Genomic DNA, 10,976 nt, shown 5'->3' on the forward strand with positions numbered 1-10,976 from the left:
GAGATTAGTTGGTCTGATTGTTAAATTGTGAAAAAAAGATAAAGAATACAAAATAATAGCAAAGTAAACTATATATTAGCACTCATGATACAAATAATCTCATTTGTTGTCTTTTGCATCCTGTCTATCGGTGTTCTTCCAATCTAACACGATGAGCCTGGAGTGTGTCATCAGTAACGTACACCACGCTCCTCCTATGTACAGTAAAGTGTTGCAGGAGCTACCGTTTCAATGGGCTGGCGTAGAGCAGCACGGCGCTGAAAGATGACAGGATCTGCGGCGAGGCTGAGATGGCGAGCTTTCCTGCGGTCAGGACGAGTCCCGCTCGGTCTCCACGCCTCAGTGAGAGAACCAGGCTCAGTGATGTCGAGCCGCTGCAGTTACACTGGTCATGTGACAGCCGCGCCGTTGCTTCCGACAAGAAACCTGTGGAGTCCAGCCTCTGGATGCTGTGATTGGACACAGATAGCACCGCCTCCACCTTGTCGCCCCTCTGGGCTGCGAGCACGGCCGTCACCAGGTAGCGGCCATCTTTGGGAGCTGTGAAGATACCTGGAAGCCAAAGACATGCTCTTCACAAACTGACTTTTCAGATGATGGGTCAGTTTACCTGGTAAACATCAGTGGGTTAGCATTCGGAACTTAGAATTTAGTTTAAACTTAACAGATTGAGTGCAGCAATAATAGTCACTGACAAAATGAAACAACCAGAACGTCGATAATCTATCACAAAAAAAAGATGACACACTGTAAAATGTGACTGAGATGTCAGGACATGATATTACAATCATTTAAAACCTTTATTTAATAGAAAGACGTATGGACAAATATACAAAAGATACCTGTATAGGGGTCATAATGTCCTCCATCATTGACAAGCACCTTGTTGAATCGAATGATTCCGACTTCTCCTTGAAATGGTGGGAGAGTGAGTCCAGCAGAGAACGACACTTTCTCACCTGAATGCAGGAAGGGAAACATCGGTCATGAGCAAAAAGGACAGCAACCGATTGACCCGAATAATGAGTATGTTCTGACCTGATGCTGTGAGAGGTTTCTGCAGCGGAGGTATGTTCACTTCTGCTGATTAAAAGAAAAAAAAAAGAACGGTGTTATTTATTCTTGGGAAGTTCAGACGTGACGCAGCTCAGAACATTTAAAGGAAAACACTCACCTGAGGTCAGAGTCGTGCTGGCCTTTCGCGAGTCAGTGGGTTTCAGAGGGGAAGCTGTGAATAAAACGATAAAGAGAAATGAAGCGATGCTGGGGAACATGTGAGTGTATGTGCAGGTGGCAGGTCTCACCTGGAGCTCCAGCGAAACCTTGAACAGGCATCGAGCTGCCGTCCACCCCTTTGGGCAACTTGGACGAGGTCATCTTGCCGGGAGGGCCCGCCTCTCCGGTCTCCAGCACACGAGGCTGTGGGAGGGCGGCGTCCACGGGGCCAACCGGCACCCTGAGGCTAATACTTGAACCCCGATGAGATCCCGCCTTTCCGAGTCCGACCTGAGCACCTGAACAGAACAGACATGGAGTGAAAGATGGGGGTCAGAGCAGCAGATGTGTGGAGGTCAGATGAGTTAACGAACCACCTGGTTACAGCTCACCTTCACGTGTCTGTGGAACAGTTTCTTCAACCACTTTAACTTTTCAGGTTTTTCTTTTATTAGGCTCCAATTGTCTTTAAGGTCTTTGTGCTGATATAAATGTTTAAAATATACCTTTAGATGGCACTAATTATGGAGTTTTATTGCACTAATAATTATAATTACTGTAAATGTGCTTTTCTGAAAACTATCCTGAAATGTGCAAATTCATTAAAGATGAAAAAGACAGCCTTGCGCCCATGCTTTTGTTGGCCATCTTTGAACTTGACCATCATTTTGATGTCACAAAAACACCCGTTAAGGTTTGGTGACAAGGATGCAAGGTCAATATACTACTGTCAACTGTCCACAGAAAGATATATGAACACCTGCCAGAATACTCAAAACCACCTTTGTGACAGTTCCTGCTACAGTTGGTGTCTACAGGTCCAGATTTTACCACCATGACACGAGCCTACAACCTCCAGAGCTCAAACATGAAGAAAAAGCCAACTCAGACTGGCTCTAAAAGCGAGTCGATCCCCACAGACCCACACATTAATCCTCAATGCTCAAACTGAAGCGGAACTTTCAGAGGTGTTTTCATCAGAGAGGCCTCCAAAGTGGACAGACGATGGGGAGTTTCTGGTATTTAAACTCTTAAGGGGTCGTTTACACCTTTAGAGTTATTGAGGGTCAGGGTTAGGGGTTGTTGACCCACCTGACCACCCTGTGGCTCGTCACGGTTGCTTACCCACCTGGCCATTACATTAGATGGTGGGGTCACGTGAATTAAGGTCCAAACTGTAGTCTCTGTTTGGAGATAATTCTGGAAAATCTGGAAAATAGCATATGAATATCGGCATCTTTGCATACTGCTATAGGAATATTATGGGTTGTTTAACTGAGATACGTGGCTGAGTCTTTACAACACATTTTAATCATGTTCTCCTGGTATAATTTCACCATTTGCACAAGACTGTTTGCCTGTATGCACCAGCAAAGTCTGACGAGCCTCGTAAAAATATACGGTTTATATGGTGTATCCAGTTTTTCCACTTGGAAAAAACACACCATTGTGTTTATGTTTATGGCAGGTTTACTGATAATCTCATTGAAAGTCCAACAGCAAGGGATTATCTGAACCTGTTATTATGAACTTAAATGGGGAAAATGACAGAGCGCTCCACCATCTGCCATCAAAAAGTGCTCAGCTTTAAACGAGTGCATTCCTGGGAGCCACCACTGAGAAGAATCCAGGAGTTTATCAAGAAATCATCGCTCCTGGCACACTGTTGCTGTTACAGTCTACTCTACAAAGATAAAACCCCCAACTTTGCTGCTCCAAAAAGGGAAACCAGCACATAAAAGGCATACCAGCAGCATACCGGGGCTCGGCCACATGTTCAGTCACCTGGCAGCTGGTCCCCCTCACCCCTGGGGGAAAGGGTCATTTACTACAGAAGCAGAAGAAGCCTGCCTGTAAAATGCAGCATGTGCTGCGAGAGCCGTGTGCAGCTGTAAAACAGCACGGGGGGTAAGTCTGCGAGTGCGCATTCTGGTCTCTTTCTTCATCGCGTTGCTCCTCATATAGAGCAAGGTATGTGCTCCACAGAGTCGACTTTGATCTGAGCAGCTCAAAACCCATTTCAGACCCGGTGGATAAAGAGCGCAGGATGTATCTGCGTGTAAGTGTACTTGTCCTGATGTAGAGGTGAGCTGTAAACAAATACAGCTGGGTCGGCCACAAATGCACATTCTTCCACCAACGCAGCATGGGAAACGTTACCCTTTGCTGCTTGTCCTTCACTCTCCAGCAGTTCCCTTATTACAGCAGCCCCACAAAAACGGCCACTTTCTACGTTACAAATCACATCATAATGACTGCATGGCAACATGTAGACTTAATGAGTCTCCAAAACACACTGAGCTCTCATGGCTTGGATTTAAGAATCCATTGCCTCAGAGCTTAGTGTTCAGATCTCAGGAGAGAAGTCAATGCTAAATTTATAAAAGTGCTCTGACAAACAACAGGCCAGCCAAACCAGGGAGAAAAAAAGAGAAAAGTTCCAGCAACAAACACAAAAGACTTTATTGTTCTTGAGGACTTACTGTCGTGTCCCATCTTGTTTTTGCTCAGAGGGGTTATCACGTTTGACCACTGACATGAATGTGTCCGTCTTATCTCACACAGGTCGCTAGCCTACAAGCCTCAATGCTGAACGACCTCAGAGGCAGGAAAGCATGCTTTCTTATCTCTAAAGATGTTCATAATAAAGCTCTTCAGCGCTGCTTCAAGTGAGTCAAACACAAAGAGGATGCGCTTTATCACAAGTGAAGGGGTTATGGGAAAGGTACACATTCCATGCACACACACACACACACACAAACTGAGCAGGCAGCCCTTTGTGGTCCACGGCTCTCTGTTGGAAGGGTCTTTTTCACTGCCTTTAAAGGCCACATAAAGTGGAAGAGTGTAAAATGAGTAGCAGGAATTTGTACTGTACTGATTATGAAGATTCATGTGAGTTTTTCTTTGCTGATGCTGTAATATGAAAGCACTCATCAACAGCACCAAGTGCTTAAAAACCTCAAAAAGTGGCTTTAATGAGTGAAGAAATTGTTTGATTTAGACTAAAAGTCAAAGAATATTCATCTGCATATGATAATTGTCATCAGAGTTAAGTTGTTATCCGGTTAACTACTACTTTAAAGCTTGTCTGAGGGGAACAACAAAGTGAATAATGTGCATTTTCCATTAATGTAGTCCAACGTAGAATAAAAGATTAAACAAAATCAAAACAGCAAAGAAGGAGTTAGAGCCAGAAATAGTTTAGAATACTTCACTTAATTTCTGTTATTGCAGCTGTTTACTAAAACATGTTCAGGTAACAGTTAGATAATGAATATAGTGTTAAGCTGAAGATTCAGTTTCAAATGGAAGGGAAAGGGAAGGGAAAATCACAGCTCTTTAATGTAATAACATGAGATGCGGGATTTGCATTTGGAAGATCATGTGATGAAGAAACAGAACAGAACAGAAGAAAAATATCAGAGCAACAGCACCTTCTGTGGATGATCACAGAATCCTTTTCATAGTAAAAACAAAAAAGAACCGTCACAACATCCAGCCAAGTGAAGAGATCAAAACAGGAGGAAGACAGATTATTGTCCAAGTCCCAAGTCTGCGATGAAGAGAAGGCTTCTCAAGGGCAAATTCAGAGGGTTGACCTCAGAGTGCAAACAGTCATAAATCTCAAGAGCAGAAAGACGAACCAAAAATCTAAAAAGTCATCTTAAGAAAAGCAGATTGATTCTGTAAAAGCATTCTGTAGACAGATGAAACTCAGCTCAACTTATACCAGAACGATAAGAGGAAAAAAAGTACGGCTAAGGCTTGAATGTATCCATCTATAGGCAGTCATCGCCTACAAAAGATTCTCTGCAAGTGTAAAAAGTTGAATGTTCTACTTGCTAAAGCAATAATTTATAAACCAAATCTCTGATTTCCACGAGAAGCCCCTCCAATTAAAGCTTAAAGTCTGCAGTCGTGTTCTGTTGAACATCTAATCTACATAAAACCGTGTCCGCGTCCAAATATTTCCAACTTTAACTATATTTCTTTCATAACTGAAGAAGCAGTCATATTAACCTCCAACAACGAGGCTGTTAGTTTGCAATGAAAGTTACAAAATCATGACAGCTCTTCTCATCCACTTCCTGGCCCTCTTGTTTAACAGTAACAACTGGTGTGACATCATGATAAACATCCTCATGAGCGGCCTTTGGGACCTCAGCTCACAGGGTGTATTTCAACTGAAAAGGAACTCAGAGAAGGGACTAAAACTTCATTCATCGGCTGTGAAGACGCTGACGTAAATGTCCATACAGAAGCACATAATCTAAACACACTACAGTTCTTGGCTGTGGAATAAAGACCTGAACCTGTAAAAGACAAAGTGAGATCACAGACTGGCCTCTAACATCCAGGAGAACTAAGAACTCTTAAGGGCGGATTCATTTGATGGCATATTGACCAAAAAAAGAATGAGGTGGAGAGACAACATTTCTGTCATCTCGGGCTGAGCTTTTGGCTCAAATGAAAAAGCGCTGAGCGCTCCATGTATGACTCAGAAGCAAAAAAAGGGATTTTGTTGTAAAGCCTCTGGCCTCATTTGGACAGGATCCAGAACAAAACCCACCTCTCATGATATTCCAAACTAGACTGCGGGCTGCATCAGCTGCCCATAAAGCAGCAACTGAAGCTGGTCCCAGAGGAAGAGCCCTGGCTCATAAAACACACGGGCGTGCATATAGCTCGCATTTACAACCGTGGGAGTCTCACAGGTACCATTAATGAGCAGGGTCAGGGGAGAAGCACGCAACATGTGCACTAATGTAAAAATCACACATCTTCACAGCAACAACGCCAAGCATTGCAACAGAATCCAGCATTAGCCATAAACAAACAGAAAGAGAAACCTGTGACATAAGCGTTCTGTGACCAAGATCACCCAGCTGTTCTCATTCAAAGCAATAAGGGCTGGGCGATGGCAGTTAACCGGGCATATGAGGATGTCGAGGGTAAAAGGCTGTGATGGATTTTTAAAGGGGATACATTTTGCAAAATTTTTTACATATTCCCCATTATTAGGGATATAATGACAAAAAATGTGGTATTTTAGATAGTTGAGGTTTGAATGCAGTTTAAAAAAAACATTGTTTACTCCTCTGGCACATTTTGGGAGAGCTTATTTGGAGTGGCCCTTTTGTGTGTCAGTTTTTACTGCAAAGGTGTAAATAGGCAGGGGAAACCAGCACATTTCCTGTTAACCGCCACTAAAAGGAGCTCCATGTGCCTCATTAGCATACTGAAGCATCTGCAAGGAGCACATCGACAATTAACGTCACATTTGCACATCACCAGAGCTATTTCTCAACCGCTCTACTCAAGCAGTACTTACACACGTCCCTAATTTAGATCTGCATTTCCACCACAAATGATAGCTAATTGACCATTAGCTTTCTTGCAGCTAGCTCCAGTGACAGATCCATGTCTTTTCTCTGCCATGAATGTAATCCACAAATAGTTCATGAAACTTTTACACCCAAAGTGAAAAGACAGACACACCCATAACTGAACACTTGGATGGACAAATAAGCCTGGTGAGTAATATTTCTAAATGCCAAGGCATTGCTCAACTCATGTGGGGTCTATTAAAGAGAACATGTGTCTCCAATCAAGCTTGCCTCCCTTAACTAAGAACAAGTTAAAAGAATATCTGATTTCCCCTTACTCACGCAGTGAAAAACGCTCCCAACAGTTAAGCTTCTCCAATACCACTCATGATACAGCTGGTCTGCATCTCAGGCAACACTTTAAAAGCCTAAACTTTTCATCTGTTTCAGTGCGTCTCCAGCTTCTACCATTCAAACATCTGTAGACTGTAGAATTATGTAACTGAATAGCGATATTTACAGGGTGAGGGCAACATTACATGTAGTCAGAGGTTATTTTTAACAGTGAACTGAAGTTAAGGTGAAGAGACCATGAGTACATCAACTTGAGCAGCAGTCTGTTTTATTACTGTAGTGTTCAGCTTTGAATATCTAATAAGATTTTATTGTTAATTCTTTTGTCAGTGTGATTTATTCGCTGCATCGTGGCAGTAATATTTACACCTAAAAGCAATAAATAAGTGTCTCTTAATGTTTGATTGGAGCTCATTCGGCTTACTGCTTACCTTCATTCCCAGGAGAGCCGTTCATTAAGGCCTGAAGGTCTTTGACCACATTTGAGATGTGGTTCTGGACATTCTGACAAGTCCCCCTTAGTCCTCCAATATCACGAGAATGAGCTTGAACTGTGAGGTTCAGCTGGTTCATGCAAGTCCATAACCCAGTGACGTGCTTGTTCAGCCCCTCTTTGATCGTCTGGAGGCTGCTTGAGATTGGATCCAGCTTGCTGCATAAAGTCTCAACATTAACTACACGGCTGCCCATGTGGGCAATCTCCTTGTCCACATCTTGTGTTGTCTTCATGCAGCGGTCAGCCTCGGTTTTGACCTCCCTGCCCAGCTCGTCCAGCTGCTGTCTCACCTCTTGATAGTGTGTTCTGTGGAGCTCCAAAAGGTCCTTGACCTCCTGCTCAGCCCTTGCTTTAACTTGATCCCAAGAAGAGTTCAGGCTCTGCAGTGTCCAAGACTGCTGGTGGAATATTTCTGATAGCGAGTCCTCCAGTTTGCCCACTTGGGCTTTAAGGTCATTTACCTCGCTGTTTACATTCTCAATGCTGCTGTGGTTGAGGAGTTGCCCCTCCACGACTCCAGTGTTTCTTATCGGAGCTTTTAGATTAGTTCCTTTGGCGTCTACAGTAGTTTTAAAGTTCTGGAAGTCTTGCTGAAGGTTTTCTAAAGCAGTTAAATTAGCCTTGCACACTTGCGAGCATGAATGCTCCATGTCATTGAGTCTATGCTCCAGAGTTTGAACAGAGTCCTTCAGAGAGTTAATATCTCTATGCAAAACATCTGGACTGTCTTTCGTAGCAGCGGCTGGGGAGCTGGTGCTTGTGTTTACCAACAGGGTTCTAAGTCTGGCCTCTGTGGAGGCCAGCTTGACATCGAGCATCTCTTTCAGGTCTTTGACAGAGTCTGCCTGTTCGTTCCGCAGCCTCTCCTCTACAGAGAGGCACTGCGTAACCAGAGTCCTCTGCGATGAGTTAAGATGGATTTCAAGGTTCTCCACACGAGCCACGACAGAGTCTGCTGCCAGGGCTTCTACCTTCCTGGGGTCAGCGAGCTTGGCCTTAATCTCCTGGATCTCGTTGCGGAGGTCACCTTCCTTTGAGTCCATGAGCTCTGCCAGGCTGAGGTAGTTGGCCTCCTGTCCTTCACATTGCTCCTGAACTGAGATCATTTTATAGTCACAAGAGTTCTTCAGGTCTCCCATTTTGATTTCGATGCCTTCCATCAACTCCTCTCTCAGAGCACGGATCTTATCGTCCAGGTAGGCTTGCAGGTCTACATTGTTGGGTGGTGGAGCAGGAGAAGGTGTGGACAGCGGATTCTGGGCAGCCTCCATTAACAGACGGATTTGTCCGTCGTGGTCATTCACTCGGCCCAGCAGATCATCCAAGGTGTTGCTCTTGGACTCCAGATCATATGTGACCTGGTTTATCTTGTTCATGACCTCACCCATTGGTGTTGACTCGTGGTCAAAAGAGAAGTCCTGCACCTGAACGGTGTGGGTCTCAGCCCCCCGTGCACTGGCAGGATGTTTAAAGTTATTCAGCAAAGTAACCAGCATTTTACTGGCGTCCTCCTGGAAATCCAGTCTCAGATTGGAGGCCATGTCTGTCATTCTTGCCTGCATGTCGAGGACCATCTGGGACAAGTGTTGCACCTCCTCCTCCAGGTGTTGTGCACTTTGGGCTCCCCCTTGACCCTCCTGCTGCCTGTGACTTGTCTGACCTCCAACCCACACCTGCCCTCCCAGAGTATGGCTCCTTTGGTCCTCTGTTCTCTGGTCTGGAGCTATGGCAAAATGAAAGAAGGAGAGTTTAAAAAAAAAAAAAAAACATAATATGAATCCTTTTATTTGACCGTCTTCAAGTGTTGACCTTTTGATTTCATTAACATATGTCCATGCAAGATTTCCTTCTGTTATAACCATTGCCATTTACCTTTACGGGCTGGAAAATGTCCAGAGGCAGACGGAGCATGGGGAATATGCTCCACTTGGAGTAACCTCATGTCTTTCACCACCATGCAGTCTTGACCCTGGTACCCTGGGCAGCACCTCCACTCCAGTTCTGTTACAGTTTTGTAAGCAATTTTGTACGTGGGCCTAAAATGTGGTCGATATCTTCGAACGAGAAACATCAAGTTATCAATATATATAGGCAGCGTTCTCACTGGCTATAGCAGACATATAGCACACTGTCACTGTGCAGTAATGCTAAATGAAAAAACGCACATTAAATAGCAAGTAAGATTTAGATCCTCGCTTTTAGCACAACAATGTAAACCGGAAAAGAAAAAAAGAAATCTGTTTGTTGACTACAAATACTGGATAAGAAAGTCGTATGTTTCATTTATCAAACATTTGGCAGGAGGCAGATTTGTTGTTTACTACTACTCCAATAATGAGGACCCTGCTGGCAAGCAAAGTCCTCCCTGCATGTGATTGTGAACTGACACGTGAAAACTGGAGCTAAACTCAGGAAAAGTCGAAGCAAAGAGGCTGTGTTTGCTGTCCGTGAACAGATGCCTGAAAATGTTGCTTTTTTTTGCTTTATAAGACATGCTTTTGAGGTTCTGGTATAAAGACAAAAGTCAGAATTAGTTTAGGGACAAGAACCTGAAAGACAGAGTAAGGTTGTGCATTGCAATCATGATGCACTAATGCATGCACAGGTGATTTGCTGGTTTTGACCCAAAGGAAAAAAATATCTAATACAAAATAAGTTCAAATGCTTTGATAATAAAGCGATAAACTATATAATAAAACATGAGGTGATGTCATGGCAAGCGGAGGCTCAGGATCTATTATATATAATTTGTGGTTACTTCTCAGTTCTAATTGCATGATCCCAACACCAGTATTGCTTCATAAGGTTAAAATTAGTGACAACGTTAAACAATACCCGCTATCCACCCAATAACCAGGAGTTCAGGGAACTTACATCACTTGTTGCGCACAGTTTGGCAGCTCGTGCGGACAAGGTAAAAACTCTGGCTGCGCAAAACTCTCTGTGCCTCCCACGACGGCACAGCTCACGTTCTTGTGCACGACGTAGGCGCACCAGTTTCTGCAGAAAAAGACTTGTTAAGTCTTCATCTCGCGTGCGTATTCACTACGGAACTAACTGGATGCGGTTATTTTAGTTTATTAACTTGCAAACATGAACAACAACAACAAAACAGATTACTCACTTGTTCCTTTGTCGTGTTTCGGTGCCAGAATATGGATGTCCTTGAAACATGTTGTACTGGAAAGGTGACCCGCTGATGAGAGGAAAAGTTATTAAAAAGTTTAGGAGTGGCAGCCCGCGCTTCATGATGACAATGTTGGAAAATCCTTTGCGTAGTCAGTAGTGGGGTTTGCGGTGTCGGAGCTCTGCGGGTTGTTCCTTCTCTGCGGTGCGCAGATCTAAACGAGCTCCTTCCAGCGTCCTTGGATGTGACGTTTTGGGACCCCCTCCAATACTGACAGATGCTGCTTTTGCATTTTCTCACAACTCCTCCACAGTGCAGCTGAATGAAAATCATCGGCCTAATTTTCCACATAATTTCCAGACATCCTGGATAACGATCGTCTTTGTTTCAGAGGAGCCATAATTATCCTGTGCGTAAAATGTGCACGTCTCCTTAGATCCATACCATTTTAATT

General features: G+C 43.9%; 1 protein-coding gene across 1 annotated transcript; it reads right to left on the bottom strand.

Moving 5' to 3' along the window:
* Nucleotides 1-53: 53 nt before the first annotated feature.
* On the bottom strand, nt 54-10,659 carry emilin2b (elastin microfibril interfacer 2b). The gene is made up of 9 exons (XM_072378804.1): nt 10,520-10,659; nt 10,270-10,395; nt 9,268-9,449; nt 7,331-9,118; nt 1,305-1,514; nt 1,175-1,228; nt 1,039-1,083; nt 843-959; nt 54-552 (listed from the first exon to the last, which is right to left on the bottom strand). The coding sequence occupies exons 1-9, from the start codon at nt 10,642-10,644 to the stop codon at nt 221-223; spliced, it is 2,979 nt and encodes a 992-aa protein (XP_072234905.1). The 5' UTR covers nt 10,645-10,659; the 3' UTR covers nt 54-220.
* Between the last annotated feature and the right edge of the window lie 317 nt (nt 10,660-10,976).

The sequence above is a fragment of the Leuresthes tenuis genome, unplaced genomic scaffold (genome assembly GCF_036924035.1).
Source record: "Leuresthes tenuis unplaced genomic scaffold, fLeuTen1.0.hap1 SCAF_24, whole genome shotgun sequence".
Lineage (NCBI taxonomy): Eukaryota > Metazoa > Chordata > Actinopteri > Atheriniformes > Atherinopsidae > Leuresthes > Leuresthes tenuis.